Source organism: Strigops habroptila, chromosome 2 (assembly GCF_004027225.2).
Source record: "Strigops habroptila isolate Jane chromosome 2, bStrHab1.2.pri, whole genome shotgun sequence".
NCBI classification, from domain to species: domain Eukaryota; kingdom Metazoa; phylum Chordata; class Aves; order Psittaciformes; family Psittacidae; genus Strigops; species Strigops habroptila.
The window spans coordinates 58,985,372-59,008,153 of record NC_044278.2 but is presented as its reverse complement, the minus strand read 5'-3'; the positions used below and the strand labels follow the sequence as shown (position 1 = coordinate 59,008,153).

Below are 22,782 nucleotides of genomic sequence, written 5' to 3'. Positions count from 1 at the left end.
ACTTGGAACTCAACTTGACACAGCCCTGAGCACATGATTTAGCTTTGAAGGTGGCCTTGTTTTGGGCACAGGGTTGGACTAGAGACCCCAAGAGGTCTTTCTGATGCAAAGAACCATGTGCTTCTCTTTCTCCTTATAGGAGAAACTGTCAACCCTTTCCTCATTCACTTTACAATTATCCTAATGTCAATCTAAACTTCAGTTTAATGAGTAGTTAAGCTAAAAATCTCCTATGCAGCCCCCTGCTCCAAAGATTTTACAAGATGTCAAGTTGGATGAGATTACTCTAGAATATAAACTGCCTTATTAAAGAATGGTATCAGGCTTCTCTTTGGTAAACCATGTTGCATTTCATAACACATTCCATTTATGTCTATATTTTAAATTATACTATCCTCCAAAATCAATTTTCACAGCTTACATGCTAAGGTCAACTAACTGATTTCTAGCTGCTCCAGCCACCTTTTCCCCTTTACCAAGCAAGAGCACAGATACTTCCCATGGCACCTTTATCCATGTAAAAGGCTAAAAATTTTTTTCCCACAGACCTATAATTCCATGTACTAGCCCCTCACATTGCTCCCACCTCTCTGGATAATGACTACCCTGACATGTTTATTTGAGGGGCTTTGCCTCCTCTAAATTTTGCTGATTTCAATCATTTCCCTCTCTCTTGGTCACTCCTGACCAAGCCTTCATGGCCAGGTTGACAGCAGACACAAGTTCTTCACGTTCTTCTGCACACCTGGTACTTTTGGATGGATGTCCAGCTGTTTTGCAGCATCACTGCCTAACACTTAGACTCAAACACTCCAGTTCACGTCTCAGTGCCCTCAGTGTCTCCAATCCCCTGCTCGCTGTGCACCGTATCCAATGCAAACTCTGGCGAAACACACAACTTTAAATATTCTAACAAGGAATTAGTGCTGGGCTGTACCCAGATTATCTTTTATCTCTACTCCAACCTCACTAGGTCTTAAGTGCTTAATGCTACTTATATGTTAGCACAAGTACTTAGTATCTGGCATTCTTTTGTTACCTGTCAGCGGTCTGCATAGCATTTTCTTTTAAACTATGACCACAGAGATTACCTTCAAGTGTGTTCCTTCCAGTATGTTAGGACATTTGCTTTTTTACCCACTGCTTATTTACAACCTGTCCAAGAAAGAAGTCCATAAGAGGAAAGGTGTTACCTGAATGAAAACGGTAAAGAATATCACCACAATAACAGCAGTGATGAACAATTTCTTCCTGGGAAACACAGCAGAAGGAAGCAGAAATACAAGTGAAAAACAAATAGCTCCTCGGAGGCCGCCATAGGCAATAATAAATTGGTCCTTAAAAGTGAGAGGAATTGTCCGGAACACATTAATGATCTGAGTCAGAACAAAAACACCTGAGGAAAAAAAAACAAACAACAAACCAGAAAAGTAAATTAAATTACACAGAAATCCTCCACAATGCTAATATTTGCTTTAAAACACTTTATTTGGTTCTTACCTATATATTATTGAAGAAATGAAATATTACTTAGCAGCTTGAAAACACCACAGAAGAAAAATTTAAAATGCCTAAAGAGCAGCATCTTAAACATATTTAGTGAGCTAACCACCTTTGGCCAGCTGGATTTAGGACCTGAAGGAGCTAATTAATCTCCACAAGACACCTATCTGCTAGACTCTGCACCTCTAGAATGGCAATAATTCTCTGTGCCAGTACAGACCAAGACTCCATTTTTTTTTTTTTTTTTTTTGTTAATAGCATTTGAGGTGTTTTTGAACACTTTGGCTTGTCACCTCCATCAATCTGTGCTTTGAACCCTGCTAACTTCTATTCACTTACTTGATTTTACTTGCACAGACAAAAAGAATGCAGGACTGGGGATGGAGGGAAAATATGCCAGAGCATGCTGGTGTACTGAAGGCAAAGACTCCAGGGTTGTGGTAGAATGGAGTAAAGGTATAAAGACGGTGAAGGGAGCAAGCCTGGGGGCCAGAAGCTAGGGGAGCAGTCAGGCTGCTTGGCTGCTTTTCAGCATAAGGTATTGTGGAGTTGCACGTGCAGGAGGGAAAATAATCCAGACTTCTGCACTGAAGAGAGACTTGGAAGCTAGAAGTAGGGGTGCAGAGGCAGATCAGAGCATGTGCTGCCTTGACACATGGAGGGACTGAATCAAGGCTATTGCGGATGAAAGTGGGGTGAGGGGCAGGTTTAAGACCTATGAGCCTTAATGGTTGTACAACTGCTAATTATTTTAAGCCAAATTTGCTTATTTTAAAATAAATATTTACTTAAATACATATACTGTATTTAAGTACATGTACTTAATCCATGTACAAATACAGCAGACTGCCTCTGACTTTAGATGGGCAGGGTCAGGACCAAACTGATTTCTGGGTTCCATTTTTGGGGAAGGTGGAAGTTGACCCTGCAATCTAGGACACATTACAAATAAGAATACCATTCTCCAAGATGATGCGACTCTGTCTGATTTTTGGTATTTTCTACTTGAGAAGATATAAAAAGTTTCACTTGAAAAGAATACTGATGCATAGACTTGCTTACCCAGTGCCCTCCAGATTAAACAGAAAAGGAGGGTGAAGCTAACGAAGGCCCAGTTCCATTCATGGTTCTTCCCAACTGTGGACACTCCCATGAAGATGAAGATTAAGGTTTCGCTGACACTGCTCAGCATCTTCATGAAATACTTTATTGTTGTATAGGATTTTTGAGAAACATTTTCTTCCACGTATTTATTCATGGTCATGGCACAAGCTGTAATCCTGAAAGGCAAACATTATCCTGTATTTCACTGTTTTGATGGGGTTTTTAGCCTCTCTTATAACTACAGAATGTTACTCACTTTTCTATAGTTGTCTTTAAAATACAAAAGCATAACTTATTCCATAACCAATCTCAAATTTATAGGCTTGGTGAACCTACAGTTTTGAGCACAAGAGTTTTTTCTACAGTGAGGAGTTTTCTGAGAAGACATCAGGATACGGAGTTTTGTCACATACTAAATCCACATAATCCGTGCAGGGGTCACACAAACTCTGTGTTTTGAACAAGGCAGAGCTGAGGAGAGCTGCGGGCAGCCCTGGAAAACAGGGTGCTGCTTCTCTTGCGGCTGAGGAACACCAGACAGGACGGCAAAATTGCATGTCATGGGGCAGAGCTTCCCTCACTTCCCACCAGCAGCTGTCTCACCAAACCATTCCCCTCCTCAATGACAGTGACAGTAGTCAGCTCCTCTTCCCAGGCAACTAAGAAGCAAGGCTGCAATTTGTCATCCTCCGCCACTTTAGGCCACTGTTTGCTTTGCCTCTGCATAGGGCTGCAGATCTAGTCATCACAAAATAAAATGGCCACTGCCATGCAAAAACTAGCTCCAACCCTAGGCAAACTTCAAGACTAAGAAGAAGGAAAGCTTGACAAACTATCTCAGAGCCTCATCTGCATTTCACAGAATCACAGAATCATTTAGGTTGGAAAAGACCTTTAAGACCACATATCCTCTGTGGCCCAAGCATGTGGCCCCACGTGCTCTCTGGGAAGACATGGTCACATGGGTTCCACCAGAGAAGAAGTGATGCAGATTGCATAAGCATGTGAGCTTCCGCCCTGCAACACCCAGTGGCTTTAGGTAACACTTCTAGTTTGAGCATGTGGTCGGGACAACGGAGGTCCTACATTTTTGACAATACTGACAGACTGCCAATGCTCTTCACAGCTCTCCTCCTTGTTCTCATCTTACAGTTGCCCAGACTAGGTATTTGTCATAGATTCCACAAACACACGTGCCTGCATATGCCAGGAAGAAAATGGGAATGGACCTGGGCCATGCATGGATTTAGTCCTGACAAGGAGTGACGATTTGGCAAGACATACACCCAAGTCCGGAAGCTGTCAAACATTCCCAGGTTCTTCAGTTTACAGATAGCTCTGGTGACCAGCTTCAACAAGAATGCATGAAGAAGGGTCTCAAATCTACTTAACACTTCAGTGTCCAGAACTCACATACTCAGTAGCAAACCAGCTTTTCATAAGCCACAGGTTGCACCGATAGACCTACAAATATTTCCGGTTATGTCATGACAGCTCTCCTGTGCGTGCACTGCTTATCTGCACAAGTATAACAAGTCCAGTGCATCCCAGCTACCTCCAGTCAACCGTGCACACAGTGGAGCTGGCAAGTGTAGGGGCAGCAAATGCAATATAGCAAGAATGCAATGGGCAGGCTGCAAAACAGCCATTTCCAGACCCACAGTTGTGTCAGGGTGTCAAAGCTGCAGCTCACTGCCCACCATATGAGGGCTTTCGGGTGTGCATCAAAGGTACGACAAACTCAGAACTATTTATTAGCTTCTAAAATAAATAGTTTTCATGATTACAGTCATTTAGGAAGGCCCTGAAGCTTGGGGAATGGGGAAGCATGCTCTGGACACAGTTTGTTTTTGGATCCTGAGGTAATGGAGACACTGTAAATAGATGTCTGATAAGAATCTGCCACCAGATTAATCAGGATCTTTGCAAGCCGTAACTTAAAACATCTACTATGCTTAACCACTAGAATTTAAAGGGACAACACTTACAATATTATTTTCAGTTACATTTTGCATTCATTCAATTATTGTTAACTAATTGATTAATTGGTTCACCAGTATAACAAACAGTGCTGTACATTATTTGTTACTCTTCAGGTAAGTAAAATTCCACAGCTAATCGCTGCTCACTTTATGAATCTGGTATTTCTTTAGAGTACTTATTTACATCAGAAAATAAAAAATCCTGTTGAAGTCTCTTCAATTTGAAAATAACATGGCATGTAGAGTTAGAATTTAATATAAAATCAATTTCTTTGAATATGCAAGATTTTATGTACATTATTATAATATGTTCCTCCAAAACTAAATTTTTACTGTCACCGTAATCAAAACAAAAGCTTAGGTGTGTTTTATTTTACATTTCTTAACCACATACATTAATTGTGGCTTCTACTTCTGTGACCTGAGGTAGTTGCCTTCGTCAAGAATGGGGGGGGGAAACAGTTAATTGCAATTAAACTGCAATCTTCTGTGCTTCTGAAGAATAAAAGTCCTCCTATGCAAACAGTACAGTTTCTGTCATGACTGCAATAAACTAGGCCACCAGGTTCAATCCTCAAGTTTCCTTGACCTACTAAACTTACAGTAGTTTCAATGTTCGTTCCTTTCAGCCTGCTAATTTACTGTTGCAAACAAAAAAAAAAAAAAAGGAACATATATTACTAGTTTTGCTGCATCACAGCCTTTATGAGAAATTAGTAAGCAGAAAATGCAGCATTATAATTAGAAATGGAAGCAAGCAAATAAAGTTCAGAGTCACATCTGTATGTTTTACACCCCTGATCCTGATTCAAGCCTGGTCTAATTACAGTAGAAGCTCTTCCCTCTCCTTCGGAAAAGGATTTTCTCACTGCAGCTCACAGGGACATGGTTCAGTCCCTTCACTATTTCAGCCAGGTAACCTAGTGCAGGGGTTATACACGGATGCTTCAGGAATTGTTTGTCCTCAGAACAAGTACACAGACTTATCAGAAGAGGGACAAGCACCTTTCATTCCCCTCTACTCCTCTGCCAGTGAATTCCTACTTGCACAGAAATGAGGCACTTGGCGTATCTATCTTTCTTATTTGGTAACACTGTACATTCCTGCTCATATTCTCCCCTAAAGTATGGTACAACACGTAACCACAAGATCTTGCTGAGTATCTTTACAAATCTGCTAATGCAGGAAGTGGGAATCAGTAGTTTACCAGACTCATGTGGATATGGGTGAGAAAAGGGAGATCAGGCAATTATTCCCTATATGCTGAACTATAAATGGCCACAGAAGCATATAATGAATAAACAATCTGGGTTGTAAGGGACACTCCAAGGTAATTTGGTCCAACTACATGCTCAAAGGAGGACTGACTTTGAAGTCAGACCCAAGCAATGCTGCCATGAGTCACTCACCGTAGAGAACGACAGGGAACTCAATACTGATGCATGTTGCACTGTGACACAGAGCAAGTGTCTCTGCAGTTCAAAGCCCAATGACGTGAAAAGCACGGGGTAGATTTACGCCAAGGGGATGCAGAGATTACAGGCCCTTGGCAACACTGCTGGGAGGGGGCACACTTTGCGTCTCATGACAGCTGAGACACTACATGGCTGCAGAGAGCCCTTCCTGATCCCCCTAGGTGTTACTGATGTATCCAGCTCTGTTAGCTGTTACAAAATACATTTAGAGTTAAAAAACATACAGGACATTTTAAAGATAACTTATTTTCTATTGTGCTGTTGGAGGGAAAAAAATACTTTGTGTTTCCTCTTCGGTTTTGCAGCCACTCAGGGTTACAAATGAAAATAAATAGGTTGTTAGTGCCATGGGAAGCACTGGCATGCTGGTTGCAGGCACTGGCATGCAGTGGGTCTACCGACCCACCAGCTGACTCACTATGCCTTTTCCATTGTATCCTGGGTGCAGCAGTATTTTCATGCACACTGCCACGATCTTTTTCCATGTACAGTTTAGCCACACATTTTTGGTTTAGAAGCCCTTTAAGTATTTGATCATAGGATGTCAAGGACATTTGACATAAGAAGTGAAGGAAACTAGAAACCACACAAATGCTATGAATAGAAGCTAGGGAAAGAGATGGCACACTTATGAACTCGGTCAAAGTGGATGCATATGTTGCTTTATTTAGGCTTATATCAGAGGAAGAAACCCACACTAATGCAATCTTTAGCTCTTTACTTATATTAAAGTACTAAGCCCTCTCGTTTCATGGCATAGCTCTATTTTTATACCACTAAAATCATCAGTTGTAAATGTCCATGTAAATTGCTTTCCAGCCCCAGAAAACCTTAATACTTGCATGTCTGTGATACCAAACCTGTCTTCACTTTCCTAAAAGATAATAATCAGATAAGATATTATCAGTATTAGTGATACTCAGAAGTAACATCTGAGTTTTCATAAAAAGCTATGCTCCTAATGCCTGAATGACTCATATTTGCCACTAGAACAATACAAAGTCTTTAAAGAAGGTTAGCCTTAAAAATATTACTTGGAACCGGAGCAAACCATTTAAGTATATCAAATCTCATAAAGGCTCTTTCTAAAGTTGAGGTTGTTACAGTATAAACAGCATCAAGCGAGAGGCTGTGCTCTCTCCTGACTGAAGCCCAGGAGTGAAAAAACAGGAGTTGAAATATTTTTATCTGTTGAAAGTGGGAAGAATAATATTATTTTATACATAATGATGTGTACAGAGAGCATGGTAACACACAGGCACACATACCAAGATACTAAACTAAAGGGTTATATCACCATAGGACTAGACTCTGGAAATTTTACATTCACTCAATCCTTACTGTGCTTGTAATCCAGCAGGAGTTTGCCTTAATGATATATACATTGTCTTCATTGAATGGTACTTACTGGATGCTCACATGACTAAGTGTTTAAGACATAGTTTCACAATATATTGGCATCAGAAGTGAAGCCAGTTCACAAAGTTCCCAGCTACCACTCCCACTCCCTCCCAGTCACCGCTGCCCCTACATCACTGTGGGCTACCCCTCAGCCATGCCCTTATGACTAGATATAGGGTCACATGAGGACAAAGGTCACCAAACTGATTTAAGAATAATCCCACCGAAAATACAAGGGATTATTTTTAACTTGGAGAATTTCAAAGATATGGTTTATGGTGTGATGCTACGACCAGTTTTAGTGACACAGCTGGTGTGGTGGCAAGCCGGGAGAACGGGACGGAAGCGGGAGGGGAGAGGCCGGAAATCCTCAAGCCAGCATCACTGCTTTGCATGGTGGAATGATGCCATATGGCAAAGTTTGCAAAACCTGGACCACTCTGCAATTTCCTTTGGCATTCTTACTTGGGTGCTATCAGTACTAAAGTTTGGGGTACTTACGCCATGATGCCTGAGAGATGAAACATTTCAGCTGTTATGTATGACAAGTAACTGTACAGGAAGACAAAGAGTGGCTCAATCACTCGGATTTTATGGGTGAAACGGGTGGTAAAGGCTGCTACAAATCCCAAAAGGATTCCAATCAACACTCCACCGATCCCCACTACAAAGAAGTTAGCAATCCCAGCGAATATGTCAATAACCTTAATTGTGTGCATCTGGCAGAAAGACTTGAACAAATTGTACAGGACCTATGAGGAAAAAGAAAGCACATTATGTTTCCGAACTCTTATATTCCCTTCATGCTTTTACGTTCCTCTGCTTCAATGTTGAATTTTGAATTTTTCTATCTACCTTGAACTCACTTTTAAGATAGGCTGTTGTTTACCTCTGGCGTATTACTTGTCCACCATAAATATCAGGGATATATGCAAAGAAGGGTAAATATATTATTCCCATTTTTGCAAATGGGACAGGTTTCTTAACCCATGCCATTCTTCAGTCCAGGAGCATAGATCTATCTAATCTTTCTTTAAATCCATTTATTTGCAGAGCTTCCAATTTGTCCATAAATGGCCCTTTCAGATTTTCCCCAGATTAAAATAACAAAATCAACCAAACAAACACACAAAAAAAATAAAAAAAAGGAGAGAGAGGGAAAAATGCAGTTTCATAATCCGTGAAAAATCAGGTTCTTTTCAAATTCTTTTGATCTACTTAAGACACCGAGAGCTGCAGAACTTAATTGGATCATACAGATTCATCTGGCATGGGGTGGGGTGGAGAGGGGATGGACACTGACCACCCTAAGGACTATAAGAAACATGAAACAAGAAATATTGCAACCATGAAGTACTCTATGACTAATTAATTTCTTACTAATTAACTAAATCCTAACTAAGCATTAGGAATCCAATGGTTTAAAGACTTTTCAAACTTTAGATTATTTCTAGAGATGGGGATTTAGTTCCTATTAAAGACCTGTTACCATATATTTGCCCAGTTTAATTTTCAAAGTGTTTGTAACCATCCTCCAAAAGAGAGTCAATGGGATTACCACATTTTCTCAGTCAGACAGCCTTTATGGTTTACACAGGAAACAGAACGATGTGAAGTCCACATTTCTCTAATACCAAGTATTTCAGTTACTACAAAACAGACAACAATGGCATCAGTTACTCTTAAAGAAACCTTAAAGGGTCTCCCCATCTGCAGACTTATTCGGGAAATTTAGGCATTGCCTAGTGCTGCATGTATGCTCCCAGCCATGAGATACTGTGATAGCTCCATAGTTCACTTGTACAGATTTAAGCTTGGTTGTAGGCACTTGTTCATGTCACAGTGGGCTAAGCCACTGTGGACATAATAAACACTTTAAACATCTTGGATAGCTTGCAGGAGTTAAATTTCCTGTTTTTTCTGGACTTCTTAGTAAACCTAATAAGTTTCTCTATCAGAAATGGTATTTGAGAGAACAATGTTTTATCAGCACTTGCATTGTGCCAACAATGTAGGTGTTTGAATAGTCACTGGGAAGGATTTGTCGTGTTTGCAGTCTTGTTCTCTCTCACGTGACAGAAAACAAATTGTTCGGCTCTTCTTGGCCAAAATTGGTCTTACAGAGGTAAAAGTTTTCACTATGGACTACTGCAAAGACATGGCCTATTATGGGTCCTTTGGGCTAGGTAAAAGGAAAGAACTGAAAAAGAAAAGAAAAAATATACTCCAGAGCAAGCATGGAAAAAGGTTAAATCAAACCTAGCATAGTCACCAGTCATTTTCATTACAAAGCAACAAACAGGACAAGAGCAGGAGCATGAACTATTTAATTGATAACAACGATGCCCTCAGGACAGTGTCCTTTTTCACCTGGACAAACCCCTTCATCTTGCTGCTCTGAGGCAGACTCCCAGCCTTTTTGCCCTGTTCCCTCTTATTATATCCTGTGCAGGACAGGAAAGTAACATCATAGGCTATACTGTTTTTCCAACTTGTTTTGATTTGCAGACCTTATGGATTTGTATTAAGTATCTCAGAATTAAACCTACTGGCAACAGGTGTGCCTTTGTTGGTCCCTTTATAAGTCCACAGACTCCCAGGATGCCATGAATCACAGACTGAAAAAAAATACTGTTGAGTTGCATTGTTTGCAATGACAGGAGTTCCCCTGAGTTACTTGCTGCAACTTGGGACCACCCCAGAGTTATGTTGTTCTTCAACACATCTACAGAATTTGACCAGGCAGAATACTCCCTTGGTATGCATCATGGAAGATTATTATTTTCTTTAAGTGGAGTTTTAAATAGCCTTTTATATATTTTAAAACATAACTATATAAATACATATAAAGGCAAGTCTCCAAAATAAGGTCACTGAGAGCTGCTTGTAAAGAAGCATATAATTTTGATCTTCTCAAGCAATAGCCTTTCCATAACATCACCTTAACCTCACAGCAAAGTATTCACCCTCTAAACAGAATGGAGCCTGTTGTTTCCACATACAGACATCCCCATAAATCTCAAATCTGCTGCCGTAAGTTATTTGAAAGAAGAAAATCAATGTTCTCTTTTGTACCTCGGATCAAAACCAGACCGCCATGATAGAAGCAGCAGCTAGGACTATGGAATGTCATGAACATGATTTTGATCTCGTTCCTATTGTTCTTTATTTATACTGCTGTAAATGAGATTAAAATCAGGTTCGCTTCCCTTTTATTCTACAGCAGTTCAGTTTTACAGCCCTCTCTAAACTTTCAGGCGAGTTAAACAACATCAACGCTGGTCACAATTTGTAGTGCATTTGCTATGAGAACGTTGGGGTTTTTTGGGTTCAAGATTTGCACTTCCTCAACATCCTTCAGCTGAACTCACTGAAGGTTACACCAAGAAGTATTAGTCACCAACAACTTTTTAATATTGTCTCGCAGTATCTCTGCTCTACCTAGACACTAATTGCTTATTTTCATCAGCTCTCAGTTATCAGTTTTTCATTTTGAAATTACTTTAAAGCACTCTAAACTAATGTTTTCAGCAGAGGCAGAATACAGTGCACTGCTGTAATGTTTTCTAACATGGGAATAATATTATTGTAATTACACTGGCTCCTTCTTTGTGATTTTAAGCCTAGAATTGGAATTTGAACTGCTAACACTCCAACCATGATCTTACCACTTAATATCACTGTGCTAGTTATCACTGACCCAGTCTTTTGCTAAAGCACCAACTCTGAACAAGAAGCCAAATAGCGAGCACTGTCCTCAGCCAAATTTAAGCTCCAAAATTCCATTGGTGGGGAATAAGGATCATCCAAATGCACAGGCATATCACAAAAACTACCAGGCATGAAAGACCATCTGAGAAACACAGAAGAGCTGAGATTCCTGAGAAAGCACAGCTCGCTTTGTATCTAAAATGCAGGTGTGGTAGCACGTTTTCTGAAAAGAGAAAGCATAGATGACACTGCTATCCTAATAAAAGCTTTTATTAGGAGCAGCCAGGCAGTGCAAGCGGGATAGGAGGAAGAAGGGCTTAAAGTATTTCGAAGGCATGTTTACTAAAGCCACACTGTTCTGCACTGCCCATTTCTGCAGCCCCTGGGGTTTTTGATACTGCAGTGGCTGTAGGCATTAGGCAGCTTCTGTGGATGGCCCACCTGCATTCAACCCCACTCCTGCTTTGCCCCTGCATCCCGCCGGAGCCACTTGCTAAGGTACGTGGAACTCAAGGGCTCCAGCAGATGAAAGCTCGAAGGTTCTGAGCTCTTCCTTCTAGCTGGTTTTATCAGCTGTCGCAGTAAAACAACAAGGGCAAATGAAGAGACAGTATTTACAAAACATCATCTCCTTTGAGAAGATAGCTGAGTAACTCTAGCAGCAAGGACTGGTTTGGCAGCACTGCTATATGGGCAGGGGGTGCGAGGTCCTTTAAGGACACCCTAAGGACGGGCAATATGTGTGATGGCTTGGGTCACGTTTTAAGTATAATCACATGATTGCAGGTGTGCAAAATCATAACAAGGAACCATCAGCAGACCACTGCTTAGCATGTGGAAACCACTTGACCTTCTGCCAAGTGTCACCTTTAAGCGACAGCTAGGAAGTAAGACCAAAGGTACTCTAAATTCCTTTTACTCCTTCATGAATATATGTATGGCCAGTGCGTTACTGGGCTGGCTCTACAGACTCCTCAGAGTATCTCCCCTGAGTTAGGGCATCTGGGCAGACGTGCCATCAGAAAGGACTACCTCCAAAGAAGGCAATAATGATGCCTACAGGAAAGCCATGCATCATGGTTATTAAATTGCTATGCCAGCACCTATAAAAATGGTGTTTCGGAGTAATATGCCATTGAGTTATGGCATGTATTAATAATTCCATCAAGATGCAGTGTTTTCCTGGCAAATCTTGCTGGATTAACTGCTGCTCCAGTGGAAAGGTGACTGATTTTTGTGATTGGAAAAAAGTTATTTTGATTGGAAAAATACGCACAAGTAAAAAAAACCTCAAAAAACCAAAAAAACCCCACAGTGTTTTACATTAACATAAACCCAGGCCTTTTTCCCCTAGAAAAATTTGTATGAAGAGTTCCATCCCAGGAGTGGCCATCAAGAGAGAGTAGACACAGCCATGGCTGAACTGCTAAGCCTTTTGAAACTTGGTATTTAGACTCAGTGATTTTCAGGACCGGCTTAAGTACCAGTTTAGTAATGGCACATAGTTTCAGCTGTAAGGTATTGAGAAAAGCTAGGCTTTAAGGCAAGCCCGTAAGAGAGGAAGTGATTTAGATGGCTGGATAGCAACAGAATCAGGTACAGCATGAAGCCTAAGTGAAAAAACCCCAGTACTCCCAACAAACAGTACTCCCATGGACAAACACGAAATGGTCAGTACAAAGGCTCAAATTAAAGGATGAGATACACACATGTTAAGCAGGTGAGGCAAAGTCCTAGAAAAGGGGAAAACTTAAGGATAACAGTGCATAGAATGGGACAGGAATAAGAAGCCAGTGCCAAAGACAGAGAAGGTGCGGACCCAATTAATGAAACTTTCTGATCCTTCTGACACACGAAAAATTGGACCTCCATGTCTCACAAAACAGAAAGCATGCCAGGACATAGCTGGCATGGGCAGGATTTCAAGTAAGGCATGGATAAATGAGAGTAATGTCTGAGACATGTTGTCATAAGGTACAAATGAGGGGCATTGGGGGTGTTAATGGAATGTGAAGATTGATGCCCTCAGGTCAGCACCACAAACCCAGTTCAGCTAGTTAATGATTAGAAATTACTGCCTCCAGATGGCCATCCTATCTCATCTATAGCCTGGGAGAAATGTATTGGTGGTCTCAGGGTACTTCCAACTGGACGGGCAGATCTGTGACATGTCATTTCAATGATTTGCCCATTCTCCCTGTTAACATGCTGGGACACCCCACATTGTGCCTTTTCTCTCTCTTGTCCAAAGACATTTCTGCAGGTGAGGAAAACCTCCAGTTTCACTTTACAGAAGTAACAGAATTCAAAGATACAGAAACTAAAGAGATCAGGTAGTAAAATCTGTAGAGTAAATATGCTACCATTACACATTACTCTGGTGTAGTAAGACTGCCATACTTTCTAAAACTGAAATTTAGAGAATTACATAAACACATTAGCACTCCTTGACTTCCGTCTATTAGCAAACTGTAATAACCAGATACAAAGAGATATAATGGAGTGGCATGCAAACAATCATTTATCATTTTTATCAACTAATCATTTATCAAGTAACTTACCACAGTTATAGCATCATTCAGCAAAGACTCTCCAAACACCAGGATGTAAAGCTGCTCATTGACATGAATATTCTCAAAAACGGCTAACACCGCCACGGGATCCACAGCTGAAATGAGGCTGCCAAAGAGCAAATTCTGCAGCAATGTGATATCAGTCAAACCAAATGCACTGATCTGGCAAATTCCATAAAGCGAAATCCCAATGCCGATGGCATTCCAGAGCGTGCCCACCACAGCATACCAGAATATGGTACCAAAGTTCTCAAAGAAAAGACGAGTTGGCATAAAATATCCAGCATCAAGTACAATAGGTGGTAAAAGATACAAGAAAAAAACATCACTGTTCATTACAGGTGGGGACTTCTCCTCTGCTCCAAAAATAATCCCACCAAGAAGCAATCCAACCAGAATAAGGAGACAGCTTTCAGGTACAATTGAGGGCAACTTGTGATAAAGATGAAAGCCTTCAAAGGAAATTCAAACACAAGAAAGTGTAATGGTTATTTGTACAGAATCCAAAAGATTATTCTAGATTCTGTTACCTTAGTTTCTACAGTAAACAAGCACCAATCATGGGGCAATTTCATTTTCATTGCAAAGACTGAACTGGAGAGCCACAAGAGGTCAAGGCAAATCTGTCAGCTAGGGTAGTTAAATCAGTTAATTTGGTGGAGAGACAATTTAGTAGATAGACATTCCATTTATTAGCTAAGCTGGCTGGAGCAACTGTGTGCAAGGGTTCTGTTTGTGGAAGCGTGGGGTTTTGTAATGTAAAATCCTCCAGAAACACAATCCAAACACTTTTCTAGGGCAAACTACATATAGATAGAGGAAAAAGAAATCATGATAACCACCCCTTCCTCCATGCATGGCTTCACAAATGAGTCTAAAAAGTACATTCATTTCATTTTTAGAAGTCTTTTAGAGTCTCAAAGATAGGGAAGGGAACTAGCACATGTGACCTGCACCAAGTCACCCATGGTCACTTCCCCAGCCACCATGAGGAAGCATTTACAGACACAATTATTCTTCTAACTTTAGAGGCATCTCCAAACTAATTTCACAAGAAGCAACATGTTTTCTATAAAGTGACAATAAGCTGTAGCCTATATTATTATGCTCATTCTTCTGTATTATATGAATTCTACAAGTGTCAGGAGTCTCATAAAAATCTGTGCAAAGTACTGAAAAAAAAAATGAATTAAAAAAAGGTTATGAATGAGGACTTAATGGTTAAATATTCCTTAGCTTACTAGAACTCTCAAAGCTACGCAGTTTTGATTTAAAGATTCCCATTACTTGTAAAAGTTGGCTGTTGTAATGATAATTTTGGTAATGAATGGGGTAAGTTTTGAAGGAACTTACTCTGGCCAATCTAATGGAATGATCAACCTTATGTACAAGGTCACATTCCAGGTCTTGGCGATGCCAATCTTTTCCAGGCTCCTCCTTATCTATATTTGGCCCACATAATTATATAGAAAACTATCCACACCCACAAGATCCTACAATTCCTGCCTAACTAAAAAGCATTTAAATTATTTTAAATGAGAGCTGCATGGAAACACTGGGTGTGGTAATAACGGGCATCTATTTCAGTAAAACTATTTCAGTAAAAATCACACCTGTAGTGGAAACAGTTAAACCAGTACAAGCTTGGTACAGTTCACATCCAGTTTCCCAGTTTCAGGCTTCTGTGTCTTGTAGCTCCTATTTTGTTAATTCTCCTTTCATCACAGATTTTTTCCAGGTAAAAGAAAGCCTGAACTTATTACCAGGCAAAACAAATGGTTAGGAAGGACCAAGGGGAAAGCTGTTTTAATCTACAGTTTTTCTACTTCTGTATTCTATAACTATCAAAGCTATTTTAAAAAGTAAGCACTTCAAGTGCTTTTTCTTCCTTTCTGGATGAACACAGACTGCTTTTCAATATTTAGAAAGATGGCCTATGTGACTCATTAGAAGGACTGCCAAATTTTCTGTCATTCTTCGAAACCGGAATCACTGATATCCTGTATTGGCAGAACAGGCAATGACCCTGGAAATACAAGAATTTGCAGTTGGAGACTTGACTCTTCACCTTTCAGCCACTTCCACATAAAAATTTTATGGTTTGTCTTAGTTTCTGCAGTGGCAGGATGCCAAAATTTCCAATACAGTGATTGAAGTTTCCCCTGAGTAAACAGATTTTGCCAAAAGTTTTTTTAAGGCCTTCAGAATACCTTAAATCACTTTCCCCATAAAAACTGAAGAGGAGGGGATTTTTACAAACGCAGCCTTTAATGTAAGCAAACACCATCTCATCCAGTTGTAACACAATGGCAATGAAATGTCTATTGTGAATATAAAAATAAAAATCTTTTTCTTTTCTTCTTTACAAGTCACTCTTTGAAAAGTTCATACCCTTTCAGAGCTTTTGAGAATCCACCTCATCCTTAAAGGTAATAGAAAGGCTCTAAATTAAATTAAACTAAATTAAATTAAATTAATTAAATGTGCTTTTTATCCATGTAAGCTGCACGAAAACTCCTGAAAGGCTGCCTGCCTCCATGCAAAGCATTCAAAGGTGATCAGGGAGAGGCTGTGGTTTCCTATTTAAGGGCAGAGAACTGGATTTAGAATCCAGTGCACATCCATCAGACTCAGGTGCCCTGCAAGATGAGGGACATCTTCCCTGCTCTGACAGATCTACAGCCACGTGGTCACAAGCGCCCTAGGAGCAGATGCCCGGCAGTACATGAATACTCAGACTTTTATGCTGAACCCAGGACTACAGCTACTTTCTCCTCTTCTGACCCTGTTCTGGGGCTCCTGACCATGCAGTGACCCAGCTTCAACAATGTGGAAGATGCTTACCCTCAGGTCTTTGGGCAGAAGGACACCTGCCTAAAATGCAAGTTCGATATTCTTCAAGCTAAAAGTCTGCAGAGTCCTGGTATTCTACTTCTTGGGTGAAATCCAGTGCTCTCTGATGCTGGAAATACCACTGAGATGTGTACTTCTGATTACAAGTGAGTTTTCTAAGGGCCCTCTGAACAGCTTAAGCCATTTTTCAGGAGAGAAGTGTTGGAAGGATATCAGACCAGTTCCCAGAAGAAACACTTCTAATTGTGCATTTGTGATTAAATGTAGAAGTAATGGGAATCTGGATCTGTTACATCAGTTAGCACAAGAATTAAGCAAAACTGGGAGGTAAGTAGACTAGTCTCACTGCCTAGAGACTGCAGGATACTTTGAGTGCACTGGGTCCCTCACACTCATGGGGTAACATACCATCTATATGGTATCAACACACAAGATAATAAGTAGAGGTAGCCAGGAAATAACAATTATGTTCAATTCTGTTCAAGGCAATTTATTGAAAATTGATTTCAAAATGTGCCCTTGTTTTGTTCTATGTTGGAATAAAAAGCACCATGTTTCTAATGTCTTCGTGAAAATGTACCTTGTCAAAACGTTTAAGTTCAGCTTGACAGTTTCAGGTTTTCCTTTCTCATGCTGTCTTTCTTGCTCCCTCTAAATCTAGCCTACACTGACTGAATCACAGCCAGGATCTGAGAAAACTCTCAGGTAAACCCCTTATAAAAATTAGGAAATGCTGGAACATTTCAGCTCCAGTAAAACTGCCCTTCTGCAAAAACATATTTGTTCAGAAAGACTTGTCAGGCAATAAGCAGGTTCTGCAATAAAGGTTTTTTTGGGATCCTTCACACACTGTGAGAGCTGTTACTAAATGTAACCCTATCTTCTGGGCTCCTTGCAGCTGAAAAGATCTTAGGGCTCCACTCATAAAGGTTTGCAACTTGGCAGTGCCAAGCATTAGCGTTCAGTGCCTAGCCCCAGAAAGGAATTTGCGATGCCAGATTAAGCACCAAAGTTTCCTGGGCAGTGAATGAGCCTCAAGGTAGATTTCATGCCGCTTGGCATGAGGGGCGAGATGCCAGTATTGCCCAGCAGGAAAAGCTGGGTAGAGGAACGCACTGGAGAGCCTCCTCTCTCACAGGGCCACTCTTGGGGCTATAGGCAGCGAGATGGGCTGGAAAACCCCTCTCCATCCCTCTGAACTGCGACATATGGCCCACTCCTTGTAATACAGTAGGAGGTGGTAGAGCTGCCATTTCTGTATCTTGGTGGTTAGAGAACTGCCCATCTGGGCTACCTTCAGTATAAAACAAAGCATAAGCAAGTGAAAAATTGATGCTATAGGAATGTGGCTTAGGAGTGACAGTCGTCTGTCCTGGGAAGGTTTACCTGATGCACTCACTGGATAAGGAATCACAGACAGAGCTCCAGGAGCAAGAACTGGATGTTCCTAATTCCAGTCCCAGACTTAGGGTGCCTGCAGATAGGTGTGGCAAAGCTGAGCACTGCCACACCTAAGGCCTCTCCTGGATCTGGCCCTCATTGCTTAGAGCATGCACACTTCCAGCAGCATGCCCTAGATTAGCCACATTACCTTTAGTTTGGTATAACTAAAGGGATTTAAACATTATATGCACTTTTTCCTCATCTGAGCTGTTTGCTTGTTTACTGCATTGCAGCCAGATCAGAAAATTAAAGTCATCAAGTAACTTTTTTTTTTTAGATGCCTATGCACTAATGAAATATCATAATAGTCAGAAAATACAGTCCTACACAAATGATATACTATTGTGTACGTATGTGTGTCTACACGCTTCAAATGGCTTCCCTGTAATCTTTAATAAAACAGAATTTTTTTCACTGGTCTTAGCTTATTCAAGAGTTCTTGCTGTATTCATACTCAGAAGCCAGAGCAATTTTACAATACTCAGCTGGTTAAGTTCTTTAACAAACTCCGCATTTTCTGGCTATTAGAGTCCATGACATACTTGAGTATATCATGTTCTGATTTGCAAACACCTAAATACATACTCAGGACTAAGTACGCATCTTTAATGCGTTATATGTATCAAGATAAATGTATCCTCAATGGCAGCAACATGCAACATTTCTGCAGAAAGTAGTGAAGTCATAGCAAGTTGTTTGGGTAGAGGATCAGGCCCCCAGCTACAGCACCAGCCATGAGAGTAGGTGAGCACAAATCTTTGTTTTTGCAGAATCCTAATTACCTGATCACTGACCAGAATGTGACACAGTCTATTCAGATATCACTATCAGAAGTCAAGGTTATATGTTTTATCAAGTTGTTTTATCAGGATGAGTATGATCATAGTTTTTTATGGAGCTCTACTCTCCACTCCAAAATCAGAGTCCCGAATCAAACAACTGTAGTATGAGTAAACCTTTATTGCTGCTGTTGTTCCCACGGCTTTATTCCTTACCTTAAGATTATCTTCTACGTAAGAAGATACAAAGTTCATCATTTATAGAGACGTGCCAATTTTTAAATAGCTCTCTAGTACGCCATTACCTGCCATTCTTTAGATGATTACACTGTACTCGTGTTTCTGTTTGGAACGTAGAAAGCTAATGAAAAACATTATATATAAGCTGCACAAAACACAGTGAAACTATGCAATACAAATATTTTCCACATGAGGGAAGAGGTGGCCTTCCTCACTCATTCAGTGTCGTCTTTTTTGTCTTTCTCGGGACATAAGTGGTTGGAAAGTAGGACAGGGAGACTTACTCTACCCTCATAAATATTTGCTTTGCATCGATCTGCTTCCTCTGATCTTAAAGTTATTATATCCGGCGTTATTTTAAGAAAAAGAAGACAGTGCTCAAATGACAGCTAAAAGAAAAGGCAGAGGCGCACGGGGTGAGCGCTGGGGTGTAGAGTCCTCTATAGCCCGGGGTTTACGCCTTGCCATAGAGGGCTGGAGGGAATCTCTTTTCTCCCCCGCGCGTTCCCTAACCAAGAAACCCGGTTTTCTACCAGCCAAATCACGCCCGGGCATCCCGCCCCGCGTGGAGCATCACCCTCCAGCCCCGCACCCGGACACGGACCGCACCGGACCGGCTGCCGCGGCCGGCCGGAGAGGACAGGAGGAGGCAGGGAGGGAGGGGAGGAAGGAGGGTCGCCCGACGGCCCCGCTCACCGATCTTGGCGAGGGAGGCCAGCAGGATCCAGAGCGTGATTTCGAAGGGGATTTGCACGTGAGGGTAGTCCAGGGTGAAGACGTGGAGCCGCGTCTCCTCGAAAGTGGTGCCGCTGGGGCTCGGCGGGGGGCTGGTGCCCATCGTCGAGGCGCCGAGCAGATGGCTCTCCGAGGTGGCCCCCGCCTCCGCCGCCCCGGCCGCCAGCACCGCCAGCACCGGCACCAGCGCCAGCGCCGGCGGCCGAGGCGCGGCAGGGCGCGGGGGGCCGCCGCGGCTGCCCATGGCCTCCCCGCTCCCGGGACCGGCGCGCCGCTGCCCTACGGCCCCGCGCCGGCCGCCACCACCATCCCGCCGCCGCGGGCACCTGCCGCCGCTGCGGCCCCGCCGGCTCCGCCTCCTCCCCGGTGACTGGGCGAGTCCCGGCCCGGCGCCGCCGACCTCACGCGGCGCCCCGCTCCCCCCAATGGCCGCCCCCAGGGCCGCCCCCACGGGGCAAAGCCGCGGACCGGCCCCGCCGCCGCCCCGCCGGGCCGCGGCCGCTGTCGGAGGCCGCGGGAGCGCCGGGAGGGGGCCGGGTCCCAGCCGCAGGCAGGTGCTGGGGCTGGGTGCAGGCCGGGGCCGAGGGGTGCTCGGGCACCCAGGCACCGGCTCCTACCCCCCCGTACATGCGGAGAGGAACGGGCCTGCGAAGTGCAGGCACTGCCCGAATGTACTCCTGCCTCTGCAGAGTGCCTGAAAAGAGATTTGTGTGCGGTCATATAAACGCACATACTTGTATATAGATATGTATTCATATAAACCAACGCAGAGAGTTAACACACTTTAGGTGGATATGTACACGCCTGTATATGCATATACCTACATGCCTATATAGTCTCTATATATGTTTATCTAAAAGTAGCTTAGATATAGTCTCTATATACATACAGAGACGTATATTAGATAACTATTAGATATAGAGTCTCTATATACATATGTCCATATAGAGATACTATATAGTCATGTATGTGTATATATATACACCTATGTCTGAATGTGTGTATATACACATATGGATCTGTAGATGTATTTTAATAAAGATTTTAATAAAGAATTTTTTACATATTTTTGCATACGTATAGACATATGTATGTAAATGTAGATGCAGATACAGATGTAGATGTTGCAATTACCAAATACAGGAAAAGTGCTGCTACCAAATATATGAAAGACAATATTCTGTTCCCACTCATTAGAGTTGAATATAAATACATATGTTTAATATGTAAGTATATAGAGTTAATAGTTGGAGCTAAGTGAGTTAAATTTTGTTAATTTAGAGTGAAAAACCAAACTGTATACATACATGTATGTAGGTTCATATATATGTATATACATGCTATACAGTATCTTATATACTGTATCATAAATGATATATAATTATATCTGATCTATTATGTAATATAATATTACATAATATATAGTATATGAGTATATGTTACCCATATGTTGCCCCCTATCAAACACGTGATAGGCAAAATCTTGTTCCTGTTAATTACGATATTTACATTCTGTTAATTCGGAGAGTTAAAATAACACACTGTATAAACATATATATGTTCATACACACATTCTCATGTGTGCATATATAAATATATAACTAATAATGTATTTACATGTGTATGTGGGTGTGTGTTGCCAATATCGAACATGCGATTGGCAAAGTCCTGTTCCTGAAGGCTCTGGGTTCTGTTTCCAACAGATACTGCTGAACACCAGCTCTCCGTATTTCCTGAATGAATGGAATCTCACCCACAATTTACTCGTGACTTCACCGCTCATGAGTAAGACAGTATTCCAAAGCTCAGACTCATAAAATCTTTATAGCACACCATTCTGCGTGCCTCTATAGCAAAGCATGTCTTTCTTGACTTCAGATAAACCTAAAGCAGGTAGTAGGAGCTCTCCTTTTTTCCTCAAATGGCAAAAAGTAACTAGTGGCTACGGTTTCTGTAGGGAGTTAAAATTGAAGCTCAGAACCAATTAGATGAACACCTATAGCTGTCGTTTACCTCTCCCCCTTCACTCCAAACCTGAAAATAGGCCACTAAGCCTATAGTTTTAATGACAAATTTAAAAACTTTACAGTAATAAAAGGTTTTTCTTTATTTTCTCTACAAGTCAGCCAGGACAACACGTTTGAATATCAAACCAGTGTATACACCACATAACCCTCTAGCTGCATGTGATAGCTTCATAGGTCCTTTTGTTTGTTATATTAGATTCTCTAAAATAAGAGAAACAGATAAATATTGTAAATTCTGAGGGCATTTCCTTCATATGGAAAGAAAATACAAAAAGAAAATGTTCTTTTTTTCCTGAATCTCCTGGTGCCTGTCAAAAGCCCATCCGTAGGAAGAGAGCTGTAACCCTTCCATGAAGGAGACAGCATTATCTCTCACATGCAAGTCAGACTGTAACTCATAAATTTAATTCAGTCTAAAATCATAAGATCTGTAATTGTACTTGCATGTCTCATTTTATGATTTTCCTGCAGATGAAAAAAGCCATTTTGAAAAATACAGCTATCAAAGTGTCAATACCTGCTCTCCTAAGAGCAGTGTTTATAGATCCTCTCTAGTTATCTGCCTGCAGGATATTGCGCTGGACTGAGAATTATCTTCAATAATGCCAATGAAAAAGCATTGGCAAGAGAAAGATGGCTGAGGTTCTTGGAAGCATTGTTATTCATGTACTGCGCCATTGACCTTTTTCTCTGATATCACCTCATAATCCCTCTCTGTGCTGCAATTCATATCCCCATTCAGTAATCACAGCAGAAATAGGTTGTAGAGCGGGGAACTGGACCACCATCTCATAGCCCCACTGTCTGCCTAACCAGCCTCTGGAAATTGTGAACAACTGGTTGAGGATTTTCAATTTGCCACAATAGGGGAAGGAAGACTTTGAGTGGGAAAGTGCTGAGGCAAACAAAAGTGGAAGAAGGTCCCTTCTCATGGAAAATGTTCTTCATCACTGTC

At 41.5% G+C, this 22,782-nt stretch overlaps 1 protein-coding gene across 1 annotated transcript in view; it reads right to left on the bottom strand.

Annotated features, from left to right (window-relative positions):
• The window catches only part of SLC9A2 (solute carrier family 9 member A2), a 33,074-nt gene extending 12,920 nt beyond the window's left edge, over window positions 1-20,154 (bottom strand). The window contains exons 1-5 of the mRNA XM_030477249.1: window positions 19,762-20,154; window positions 13,739-14,202; window positions 7,968-8,218; window positions 2,566-2,783; window positions 1,194-1,396 (exon numbers count right to left, since the gene is read on the bottom strand). Of these exons, the coding sequence (XP_030333109.1) occupies window positions 1,194-1,396; window positions 2,566-2,783; window positions 7,968-8,218; window positions 13,739-14,202; window positions 19,762-20,044 (1,419 nt within the window). The 5' untranslated portion in view covers window positions 20,045-20,154. The remainder of the gene's footprint in view (window positions 1-1,193; window positions 1,397-2,565; window positions 2,784-7,967; window positions 8,219-13,738; window positions 14,203-19,761) is intronic.
• Between the last annotated feature and the right edge of the window lie 2,628 nt (window positions 20,155-22,782).